This window comes from Eleutherodactylus coqui, chromosome 3, assembly GCF_035609145.1.
Source record: "Eleutherodactylus coqui strain aEleCoq1 chromosome 3, aEleCoq1.hap1, whole genome shotgun sequence".
NCBI lineage: Eukaryota > Metazoa > Chordata > Amphibia > Anura > Eleutherodactylidae > Eleutherodactylus > Eleutherodactylus coqui.
Window position 1 is genome coordinate 25,530,323 of NC_089839.1, and position 13,405 is coordinate 25,543,727.

The 13,405-nt window shown below is 49.5% G+C and overlaps 1 protein-coding gene across 2 annotated transcripts in view; it reads left to right on the plus strand.

Moving 5' to 3' along the window:
* LOC136620518 (class I histocompatibility antigen, F10 alpha chain-like) overlaps positions 1-13,405 on the plus strand; it is a 46,740-nt gene that overhangs the window by 10,339 nt on the left and 22,996 nt on the right. For both annotated transcript variants that reach the window (XM_066595350.1, XM_066595351.1), the window contains exon 2: positions 4,169-4,429. In XM_066595350.1, coding sequence (XP_066451447.1) covers positions 4,169-4,429 — 261 coding nt within the window. The remainder of the gene's footprint in view (positions 1-4,168; positions 4,430-13,405) is intronic.

Below are 13,405 nucleotides of genomic sequence, written 5' to 3' on the forward strand. Positions count from 1 at the left end.
ATTTTACATGCGGAAAACGCCTGCAGCAAGAATTATAGCACACCGGTTCGCAGAACACATGTAAGTGCGGCAAACCTGTGTTCTTGTGTTCTTTGTATGTGAAACCCCTGGATGCTGTCGCATCCAGGGGTTTCACCTTGCGCTCAATGGGGCCCGCGGCAGCAGCGCTGACCCCATTGAGAACATATACTTAAGATCGTTCTCCTCTGCCACAGCTGTGGCAGAGGAGCACAATGTTCTCCCAATAAATTTAATGGAGACGACAATACAGCCGGCTCCATTGATAGCAATGGACTGCCAATAAGCCCTTCACTGAAAACCATCCTAAAAATGTGTCAAAATTGAAAATAAATCTATACTCCCCTCTCTGCAGCTGCCGAAGCTCAGCCGCGTCCAGCCGTCTCTTCTCCTGCAATGCTGTGAGAAGCTTTCAGCAGGCAGGGATTTAAAATTCCCGCCTGTTGAAAGGGCTACCTATGATTGGCTGAGCACTGTGACCAATCAGAGGCAACTCTCAGCTATTGAATGACTGCTGAGAGCTGCCTCTGATTGGTCCTTGCGCTCAGCCAATCAGAGGCAGCACTCACCCATTCATGAATTCATGACAATGTTGTCACAGTGTTCAGTAACAAAGGGACTCCCCGCGGAGATGAAGAAATCCTCTGTCACAGCTGTAGCAGAGGAGAGCAATGTCTTCTGTATGTCAACTGGGCCGCCGCAGCTGCAGCCGGCCCTCTTGACCACAGGGGAAACCCCTGGATGTGACAGCATCCAGGGCTTTCACATCTAAGGAATCCCTTGCTGCAGCTGTCACAGCGGCAGCAGGGGATAGCAGCAGCACTCTTTTTGAGCAGATAAACGCTGCTAGGTGCATCAGTTATGCGCACAAAAATTTGCGTGTCAAAACCGCCCATGTGACTGAGCGCTTACTGCGCTACATGTAAATATTTGGAAAACACTGTGGGAGATTTACTGAGGAAAGGGAGGAAAAAAAATGGAGCACATGACGTGCGCCAAATATATTATATATTACAGAACATAGAAAATAGGGGAGCAGCTGAGAGTCATAAAATAAGCTAAATTTATTAAAGACGTGTGTCAGTTTGTGGTGCGAGTTATTGGTGTGTATGTACACCCGCTATGAGGGTGGCTGCACACAACCATGTGCGTACATAGGTGCGCAACCCTGTACGCGCAAAAACACATGTGTGTGCAGGTCCGCACATTGTCTTCAATGAAGCCGCGGCTGCTGACGCTCTTCCCTGAAAAACAAACATTTTAGTGTAAAGAAAAAAAAAAATATATATATATATTTAGATATATATATATAACAATATACTTACCTGTCCGCTGCTGCCGTGTCCCCCGGGGGGTTTATGAACACATCTGCCGCATGCGACAGATGTTTTCTTCATCCCCGCTAGGAATAAAGAATTCCCTACTGCACCTGTCACAGATGTGACAGATGCGGCAAAGGAATTCTTAATCCCCGCATGGAATAAAGAATTCCCTACCACAGCTGTAACAAATGACAGCTGCGGTAGCGGATCCAGCTGCTAGCACCTAGTAATTGTTTTTCAGGGAAGGGCTTAATTATAAGCCCTTCCCTAAAAAATAATGCAAATTAGTGTAAAAAAAAAACATACTCCCCTTCCATCAGCTGTGGGGGCTCAGCCACGTCCTCTCTGCGCTGTCCCCGACTCTTCAATGCAGTTCTTTGAGCGCTTAGCCAATCACAGGCAGCTCTTGCCTGTCATTCATTCAGCAAGAGCTGCCTGTGAATTGCTGAGGTGCTCAGTCAATCAGAAGCAGCTGTCTGTGATTGGCTGAGCACCTCAGCCAATCAGAGGCAGCTCTTTCAGGAGGCAGAGATTTTAAATCCCCGCCTGCGTAAAGAGCTGCTTTGAAGACCTGGGGACAGCGCAGAGAGGACACGACTGAGCCCCGGCATCTGAAGAAAGGTGAGTATGTTTTTTTTCTACACTATTTTGCTGTTGTAGGGAATTCTTTATTCTCTGCAGGGATGAAGAATTCCTTTGCTGCATCTGTCACAGATGTAGCAGGTACAGCAAGAAAACATCTGCCGCATGCAGACTGTAGCGGCGGACAGGTAAGTATATTTTTATTTATTTATTTACACTAAAATGTTTCTCTTTTTTCATAGAAGAGCTTACATTTAAAGCTCTTCGCTAAAAAATAATTTAGGGGTGCCGGCAGACCATTGTCTTCAATGTAGCCGCCGGCAGCAGCTGTGGCTCCATTGAAGACAATGCGTGCATTCCTTATGGTGCACGCAGGTCTTATCTTTACAGGCACACGTCTGTAAAGCACGGACATGTGCACACACCATAGGGAATGCATTGAGGCTAATAGACGTGTGTTTTTGTGCTCGTGTGAAGAAACCCTAAGGCTGTGTGAGGGGAGAAATGTATCTAACATGTCTAGCGACCTGCGCCAATTATATCAGATGCGCCATATCCTCTGCCGTATAACGTCATGTATCGTATAAGACTGATGATATCTCTCATCCGTACCCCACAAGTCCTACACGGCTGCGTCCTCCCCTCATCATCCTCACAGACTGTACATTATATAATGGCTGATTGATAGTTTGTTATATAAATGCCACAACTGGCGGTCCGTACCGCTCAGACCCCGGATGTAATGATCACAGCATCGGCCGCTGTGTGAGCTGACACTGGGGTCCAGCTGCTGCAGAACATCTTGTTGATGAAGCAGACAGAGGCTTCTTGTAAATCATTGCAGTTTGATATGAAACTTTCAAAAGAGGTTCTGCAGCAGGTGCAGTGTGTGCAAGACAGTAAATAATCCCAGCTGCCTCAGAACCTCTTTGAGGAGCTATAAGGTACAGTGGAGCGCACATTCTATCACATACAGAGCCCCCTTGTAGTTCTTCCTGGCAGCGCGGTGAGACGAGAACATAACATGTACAACAAGCAGAAAACTACATCATGTAACATCTGCTGCATCTCACATACATGACTGAGACCATGTAACCTACATGCTGTACATACATACATGACTGAGACCCTGTAACCTACACGCTGTACATACATACATGGCCGAGACCCTGTCCCCTACATGCTGTACATACATACATGACCGACACCCTGTAACCTACACGCTGTACATACATACATAACCGAGACCCTGTCATCTACACGCTGTATATACATACATGGCCGAGACCCTGTCACCTACATGCTATACATATATGACGGAGACCCTGTCCCCTACACGCTGTACATACATACATGACTGACACCCTGTAACCTACATGCTGTACATACATACATGACCAAGACCCTGTAACCTACACGCTGTACATACATACATGACCAAGACCCTGTAACCTACAAGCTGTACATACATACATGACCGAGACCCTGTAACTGACACTCTGTACATACATACATGACCGAGACCCTGTCACCTACATGCTGTACATACATACATGACTGACACCCTGTCACCTGCACGCTGTACATACATACATGACCGAGACCCTGCAACCTACACACTGTACATACATGACCGAGACCCTGTCACCTACACTCTGTACATACATACATGACCGAGACCCTGTAACCTACCTGCTGTACATACATACATGACAGAGACCCTGTAACCTACACGCTGTACATACATACAGGACTGAGACCCTGTCCCCTACACGCTGTACATACATACAGGACCAAGACCCTGTCACCTACACGCTGTACATACATGACTGAGACCCTGTCACCTACATACCATACATATATACATGATAACTCTTCCTGTGATTGTAGTATATGGCGGCTTCACATGAGTGTAAGCGTGGTGTATTTGAGTGTATCTTTCACATGCGTCATTCCACATGCACACGGGTCACGACCACTCCCGGATTCACATGGCTATTTAGCCTAATGAGGTCCAGATGTGTTCTTTCTCCCTCAAAAGTATGCTCAATCACGAATTTGCGGAGCTCTCAGACTTCTGTGGGGCCTTCGGTGCGCAAATGTGCACAAAAATACAGCGTGGCGCCAAAACGAGTAATGAGAATGAAGCTATTGGAATCAGTGGGTTCTATCCTCTGTGTATTGTGTGTGAACACGCTGGTGTGACTCCGCCCCGTGTGTGATATGTAACACTCTGTATCTCTCAGACAGTCACTCTCTGCGCTACTATCACACGGTGGTCTCAGCTCCGGGGCCCGGGATACCGGAGTACTCTTATGTTGGATATGTGGATGATCAGGAGATTACGAATTATAACTCAGTCAGCCGGAGGATGTTACCGCGAGCGGAGTGGATAAAGAAGGAGGAACCCGAATACTGGGAGAGAGAGACACAGATTGGTAAAGGAGCTGAGGCTGTATTCAGACATAATGTGAGGACACTGATGGAGCGCTTCAACCAGACCGGAGGTGAGAGACATATATACTGTATATACTAGTATACACCCGGCTGTATTTACACTGTATACACACAGTATACGCTATGTGCACTGATATATACACACTAATGTATACACACTAATATACACACAATATATACTACACTGTATACAGACTAATATATGCGCAATATATATACTACACTGTATACACACTAATGTATACACAATATATACTACACTGTATACACACTAATATATACACAATATATACTACACTGTATACACACTAATATATGCACAATATATATACTACACTGTATACACACTAATCTATGCACAATATATACTACACTGTATACACACTAATGTATACACAATATATACTACACTGTATACACACTAATATACACAATATATACTACACTGTATACACACTAATATACACAATATATACTACACTGTATACACACTAATATATGCGCAATATATATACTACACTGTATACACACTAATATATGCACAATATATATACTACACTGTATACACACTAATGTATACACAATATATACTACACTGTATACACACTAATATATGCACAATATATATACTACACTGTACACACACTAATATATACGCAATATATATACTACACTGTATACACACTAATATATACACTATATATATACTACACTGTACACACACTAATATATACGCAATATATATGCTACACTGTATACACACTAATATATACCCAATATATATACTATACTGTATACACACTAATATATACACTATATATATACTATACTGTATACACACAGAAATGCAGAATGAAAAAAACATCCCTCCTGTGAATACATTCATAGTAAATAATGGCTCCTCTCACTGTACGAGTTCCATCCGTGTCGCAGTCGGACAAACCCACGTGATAACATCCCCCTGTGGGGTGTGACCTCCGAGCGCCTCTGTGACTCTGGTTTACAACAGTTTCCCCCCAGTTTCCTGAGTGTGAATGGCGGTGAGCCGCTGCCGCCTGGTATAGTCACATGACATTCCCAGCGGTAACCGTAACGCGGGGGTCCTAATGTGAGCCGAGGGAGGAGAGAAACCTCCTGGAGCGGAAGGACGTGTATTCCCCACCACTACAGAAGGATGGCGCTATGTGATGACGCTCCCCTCCGTCTGGACCTCCTGGGGTTTGTGTTCGGGCAGGAATTCAGCTGTTTTAGAGTCGTTGCTAAACAAAAACAGTTCCCAGCGGTGCTCTGCGCGAGCCGCCTCATGTGTCTGTATCACCACTAACTAGAAGGTGGGAGGTCCGATGACATGACTTGGTACAACGGAGTCGTCTTCTGTAGCCCATTACCCCCGTTTTTCCCACTTATCTAAAATAACCACTGACAACTTCTTTTTTGGATTAATTTTTTTGGCCACAGCAGCCAATTTATTAAAACATAACAATATAACATAAATACACTTTTAAAACCTATTCCTAAACTATTTTGGAGAGATCCTTGGAGCTCCCAACTAAAAACTATCTGTCGCCTCACCAACCAAGGAAAAATAGGTGTAACTGTCTCCCTTCTCCTAAAACCTGACTCGGGAGACCCTATTTTCCTAAACCACGCCTCCCGTCTCTAATCACCTGACTCAGGAGACTCGCCACTTCGCCTCGAGTCGCCTACCTCCCGACCCCGGGGCTATCTAGCCATACCCCGGCTAGCAACAACAACCACTTTTGCAGGGAACCCCCTGTCAAACCAAGAGGCGACAGACCCACCTACTACTTAATCCAAACCGGAGGGGGGAGGAGGTAACTCTACTACCCCTGCCTCCCCCCCCACCCCCCACCTATATTGACTCCAAGGACCCCTCCCTAACCGCCACAGCCAGCACGGCTTGAACCCTCAAGCCTGCGCCGCCCTCCACAAGACCAAGGCGCGCTCAATCCCCTCCTGCACTGCCTCTAGCCACAAATCCAGCCCAATTTTGTTCAAATGAACCCCGTCCTGCCTCCAATAATTCCCAGTGCCAGCCTCCAAATCTATGTGTCGCACTGCCACTCCCCCATTCCTACCGACAAAGCGAGAAACCTCCCTATTGAGTTTGATTCTCGCCTTGTCCAAACCTTTTGCCGACCGTACGAATTTCCAAATCATCCTTGGCACTATCTCCGACCAAACGACTACCATTTTACGATGCGACGCCAATAGTCTTAAGATATCGTACCTGATATCTCTCGACAAGTCCCTAAATGGTCTCTTACCCAAATCATTGCCCCCGGCGTGCACCACAACTATGTCCAGGACCCTGTCTAGGCTAACCATCCTCTTGAATTTGTGCAAAACCTTGCACCCCGACATCCCTCTAATACCCATCCACCTCAACACCGCCTCCGACCTAGGGAACCTCAACTGCCTCCCATCTTGCCTAACACTGGCTCTCTCTGCCCCCCAATAAGAGTGCCCCATAATCCACACTAACGCCGATTGTGGACCTGCAATAAAAGAAAACAATATTGAACAGCTCCCCCTTTTAAAATTACCCCCCCCCCCACAATACTTTACAACAACTGAGGGCGCACATACAATTTATACCGCCCTGATTGCCACCTGCCTATCCTCCTAATAGATTCTCCCGGTAACCCTTGTAACCTTGCCTCCGTAGCTGCCCCCACTCTAAACGAGTGCGTCCCAAATTGTGACTCATCCAGACCCAACTGTAGCAGCGCCTTCTTAAAGACCGCTGCAAACTGGAATCGTGACAAAAACTGACCCCCCTCGTGCTGTAGCAACGGGCCTAATCTCTCGCCCGCTACCCTCATATAATTCTTCCACGCCGTCACAGGGCACATTGTTGCACCATGAACCCTCCCCAACCTAACCAACTGTCCCCGCCCAGCCTGATCTGTTTTTGATCGCCGAATAAACAACTCCAGATGGTCATCAGCTTCTCTTACGTCCGCCATCTGTAAGCCCCCCCCCCAATTAGTTTACTGGGTGAAACCAACTCACCCACCCTTAATGCCCCAAAAAAGGCTAATGAAAAAGCTAACCTGAATAACAATCTTTCAAATAATTTGTTACAAATGCCGTCCAGCACCAACCCAATCTTTTCTAATAATTCAAACGAAACTGGCCTCCGTGAATCAACTCTTCCCTTTCCTTTCTTAAAACCCTTTAACGCTTGCTTAACTAAAAAGTTCTTAGTTATATCCCCCAAGCCCCTTAATTTACACCCAAACGCCACCCCTGCCATAAAGCGATTAACACACGACACCGAAATATTGTCCTGCTCTACCTTTCCCAACCAACACAACAACGCCCCCACTCTATCCTCCTCCGATTCTCCTGACCTAAGATGACCCAGCCAACCTTCACACTCTTGCCATACTGCGATATAAGCAGCTCTCGTACCCTGAGCCAGTGACCTCTCAATCAGGTGCCCCACTGCTCTCTTACCACACTCCAGAGATGAGACGGGCACGTCCTCCCCTGCTCCTCCGCTTCCGGGGCCAGGGTCCTGAATCGCTCTCACTGAAACCGAGAAAGAGCATCCGCAATTGAATTCTTTATCCCTGGTACGTGCACCGCCACTATCCAAATATTCAGCTTCAGGCCCTCCAATACCAAGTGGCGTAACAAGTTCACCACCGGGGGGGATGAAGCAGTCAGGGAATTAATCACCTGCACCACCCCCATATTGTCGCAATGGAACCTCACCTTCATATTCTGAAGCCGAGCGCCCCAAAGCGCAATAGCCACCACTATTGGAAACAATTACAACAGCACGAGATTCTTTGTCATACCATCTACCTTCCAACTCTCTGGCCATTCCCCAGTGCACCATTGCCCTTGGCAATATGCCCCGAATCCTGCACTCCCCGCCGCGTCCGGAAAAGCTCATAGTCCAAGTTCTCACTCACCTCTGAGATGATCATGGACCTCCCATTATATTCCTTTAAAAATGACGCCCACACTGCCAAATCCCCTTTTACATTCCTCCCCAATCTAATGTAGTGATGCGGGGCTCGAACCCCCGCTGTGGCTGCCGCCATTCTGCGACAAAAAATTCGCCCCATAGGCATTATCCTGCAAGCAAAATTCAACTTGCCCAATCATGACTAGAGCCCTTTCAGCGTAATCTTCTGCAATCCCCGGGCTCTTTCCACCTCGCTTTTTAAGTCCTTCAGCTTATCCTCCGGTAACTGGCACACCATAGCCTCGGTATCAATCAAGATACCCCAAAACTGAAGGGAAGTCGTTGGTCCCTCCGTCTTCCCAGGTGCCAATGGCACCCCAAACTGCTCGGTGACCCACTGTAATGTTCCCAGCAAAGTCGCACACACTGGCGACTCCCCAGGCCCAATACACAAGAAGTCATCCAGGTAGTGAATTACTGACTGCAACTCTGCAGTGTCCTTCACTACCCATTCCAGAAATGTGCTGAAGGCTTCAAAGTAAGCACACGAGATTGAGCATCCCATGGGCAAACACCTTTCCATCCCAAAAGCAGCCCAGTAAGCGAATGCTATCTGGGGCCACTGGCAAGAGGCGAAAAGCCGACTCAATGTCAGCCTTCGCTAACAGCGCCCCTCTCCCATATCTTCTCACCCAGCTTACGGCCGCGTCAAACGATGTGTAAACCACCGAGCAAAGCTCTGGGTCTATGCCATCGTTCACCGATGCCCCTTTTGGATAAGAAAGATGGTGTATTAACCAAAACTTGTTCGGTTCCCTCTTGGGGACTACCCCAAGAGGAGACACCACAAAATCCGGCAAGGGAGGCTCCTTAAAAGGACCTGCCATCCTACCTAAACTGACTTCTTTTGCGAGTTTTTTCGAGACCACCTCCGGATTCCTCATAGCTGAAAGCAAATTTCTCGTTGAGAATGGAATTTTGTGCAACGGGGGCGGAATGTAAAACCCGTCCCGAAAACCCTCCAATAGCAAAGTGGCCTTCTCTCTGTCAGGATACCTATTTAGGAACCTGACCATCCCTTCCAGTTTCACCGGCGTCGTCCCTTTTTCCAAACCCCCCTGGGGCTTTTCCTTTCCCTTTCTTGAAGCATTTTGATGCTCCATGCGACCCGGCGTTACAATGGGAGCAGATATGCTTAAATCTGCAACCTTGCCCGAATTTGCATTGGCCATCATTAAATTGCCAACACAAACCGACCCTGTTACCCCCTGACTGCCCCCCTTGGTTTCCTCCTTGAGAGGTAGAGGCCAGGCCTGACGGCCCGGCTCCCCCGTGAAAGGACTGGCCATAGCGACTTGGCGCCATAACCCTTAGCCATAAACCGATGTCCTTCTGGTCCCATCGGATTGACGGCCTTATCGCCTTCCTTTGCCTGAACTGCTCATCGTATCTTAACCAGGTTTGACCCCCATAAACCCGATACGCTTCACCTATTGAATCTAAATAGCAGAAAAGGCCCGAGCAGTTATCCGGCGCCTTCTCTCCTATGACACTCGCCAAGATTGCAAAGGCCTGCAACCAGTTATTGAAAGTCTGAGGAATTAAACGCCACCTGCGTTTTTCTTCCTCCTCCTTTTTGTACTCCGTTCTTTTGCCTTTGTCCAAATTGAATTTTTCCAAAGGCAGGAGAGAGAATATTTCCACATATTCGTCCCTCCAAATCTTCTCCCTAACCTCCTTTTTTAAATGGGCCCCTAGGGGGCCCTCGAAGCACACATACACTTCACCCTTTGCCTTATCGTCCAATCGCACCACTTCCCCGTCTTTTTCTGTTTGCACCGCTACCCCCGACGCCGACTCCTCTACCACTACCAAGCTCCCACACAGAGTACTTACCCTACTGGATGCCACTGGCAGCGAGCTACTCCAAGCCGCAACCGGCGACGGTCCAATGCCTGGCCCCCCACTACCTCTTGCCTGATCTCCCCCAGTCCCCCCGGGGGGCCCTCCGTCACTGAGACCCCCCTTCCGGACGACTCACTATACGGCGTATTATACGCCGAAACAGGCAATCCGGCAGGCCCAATTTCCTACCTACGCAAAAATTCCCACATACAACCTAACAATGCCCTCATCTCACTTTTCCCCCCACGTGCCCCGGAAAAACCGACGCCACCACTACCTACCCCCAAAATCTCCCCGGCGGGCACAAATCTAGTAACCACATTACAAGTGTTTTGTAGAATGGGTAACTCACCGGGCTGCATAGGTGCTGTGGGCGAACCAGCCGCCGATCCGTCTTCCTGGCATCTCGTCCTGGAATCCATCTACGTCCCGCTTGGTCCATCTGATTCCTCTGCCGACTGCCGCCTCTCTGCTGCGCGCGCAGCCGCCGCGCTGAAACTCAAAAGACTGGCATTAGGCACATCTCCCGGACCAGCCTGACGCTTTCACCCTCTGCACTCCATCCTCTGCTCACCACGCTCCCTGGCCTCCTGGCCGGACCCCCCACGGAGTCCACACTGCTCCTCACCTGCAGCTCTGGACCCCCTGCTAACTACTTCCCCGGATTCTCTCGACGAGCCGGGGCAGGGGCGCTCCTCTCTGCTAACGGCGATGCTGGAACGGCCCCCCCCTCTCACTGCTCCTGGAGCCGACTGTGCAGCCGCAGGCCCCGCCCCCCTTCCAGCACGGGCACCTGAGCTGAACGCTGCGCCACGCCGCTGGGCAGGATTCCTCCCAGCCCTGCTTCCCCGCCTGCCGTTGCGGGGGGCAACACGGCTGGAGGTGCCATTGCTGGGATCCTAGTGCGGCGCCGGCGCACGGGCGCGTGTCCGGGGCTAAGCCTCTCCGGCGCACGCGCCCGACGCGGCCTCCTCTTTCTCCCTGGAACTGCTGCCGCTCGCACCTCACTGTCACTTGCCATCCTCTCCAGTCACCCGATGCCTCTCTCCGCCGCCGCCACCCGGATCCTCTCCAGCAAAGCCTCCATTGTAAACCCCGTCCTCTTCAGGCTCTTCCTACTCCCTTCTCCCTCAGGTCTTCTTCCAGGAAATCTTCTTGTTCCGGTCTTCTCTAGTACTTCTTCTTCCTCCGGTCTTCCTCTGTAAATCTTCTTCCTCCGGTCTTCAACTGCTGCCCTTCTCGCTAGTCCCGCTGGTCTTCTTCTCTTCTCTTGCGTCTGGTCTTCACTCTTCTTTCTGTCCAGGTCCAGGTCCTTCTTCTTCCTTTGCTGCACCCGGAATGACTCCACCCCCTCCTTTCGCGCTCTTTTTTACCCATAATCCTTCACTGCCCCCTTTCTAGCCCCTCCCCTTTTACCTCATACTCTCCTGTTTACTTTTAAAACTATTAACCCCTTCCTCCCCGTTAACCCCGTCATGTCCGCCTCCACCTATTGCCCTGCAGGCTCCAGTTCCGGCCTCCCTTCACACGTGATGTCACCCTGCAGTCTGATGACATCACTTGGTCACTGATATAGTGGAGTGTGAAGACCCGGCCGTTGGGTGGCTGTACACATAGCGGATGGTCTGTGGTATCTGCATGCAGGTCTCAGCACAGGTGGGGGGGCACCCGGACCCGTTGTGGTGATCTCACAGGGGGCGTAATTTTCACAGTGGATTTAACAGAATGTAAACGTGTATTTGTGTCGGGATAAAACCCACAACACGTCCGTGGAAGCATCTCCGTAGTGAGAATACCCCCCACACCGTTCTCTGCTTGTGTTGTGGATTTTGCGCTGTTTTTAGGCCCCGCCCACACTGGCAATGTCAGCTACATTTCTTGCAAGCGGAAAACGCACAGAAAGTGTAAGGGCTCATGTCCACGGGCAAAATGTGATTTAAAATCCGCAGCGGATCTCCCGCGCGTGGATCCGCACACCATAGGGATGCATTGACCACCCGCGGGTAGATAAATACCCGCGGATCGTCAATAAAAGGCATTTAAAAAAAAATGGAGCATGAAAAAATCTGGACCATGCTCCATTTTCATGCGGGTCTCCCGCGGGGACGGCTCCCGCGGGCTTCTATTGAAGCCTATGGAAGCCGTCCGGATCCGCGGGAGACCTAAAATAGGAATAGCATTTACTCACCCGCAGCGGGCCGCGAAGCTCTGCTCTTCCTCACGGCCGCATCTCCCTTGCTTCGGCTCGGCGGATGTGCCCGGCGCATGCGCGCGGCACGTCGACGACGTGCCGGCGACGTGCCGCCGGCGTCAGGAATTCATCCGCCGGCCGAAAATGAAGATCCGGCCGTGAGGAACAGCTGACCTTCGCCGGCCGCTACGGAAAGGTAAATGCTTTTAAATTCTTATTTTCAGCGCTCATGTCCGCGGGGCAGGAGGGACCCGCTGCAGATTCTACATGGAGAATCTGCAGCGGATCTGATTTTCCCCGTGGACATGAGGCCTAAACAACGCATTTTATAGGATACATTCGCATTATTACATCCTATGTGTGATATACATTAGAATACGCTATAAATGAGCAGCGTCCGTATTTACTGCAATCCTCATAAAATGTCAGGAAAGTTCTGGAACTAAATACAGAAAAACTGAAATCCCAGATAAACGCGCCGCGAGACGAGCGGAAACTAAACCCATTGGCTGCAACGTAAACAACAAATCGTATCAGTTATTATCCGCTGTATTTGCGGACAGAACGCGGCGCTTCAATCCCACAAAAATAAGAAACGCACAGAAACGTTCGCACGGCTTCACTACATTTAACCCCTTATGGCCTGCGGGTCAGTGAGACGCTACGTAATCAGACACTTTTTGGACTAAACCGCGTGCGTTTCCCGGATGCCCATATGGCGGTGAGGACGGGCGCTGACGCTACATGTAATCCACCATTATTGTATCAGTCGGTAGGTCCAGGCGCAGCGCAGATCCGTATGTGGTGACCGCAGATCGTCCGCAGCGAGTCCCGGGCCCTTATAGTTAGTGATCGCCGCCATGATTCTGCAGATTTCCTGCGTACGATGCGCAGTGATAGGTGTGAGGACATGGGGCATGTAATAAGTCTCCTTACAGTATTACGCTCCTCCTCAGACTACAAGGAGCCGGTGAGGCAGTTATATAA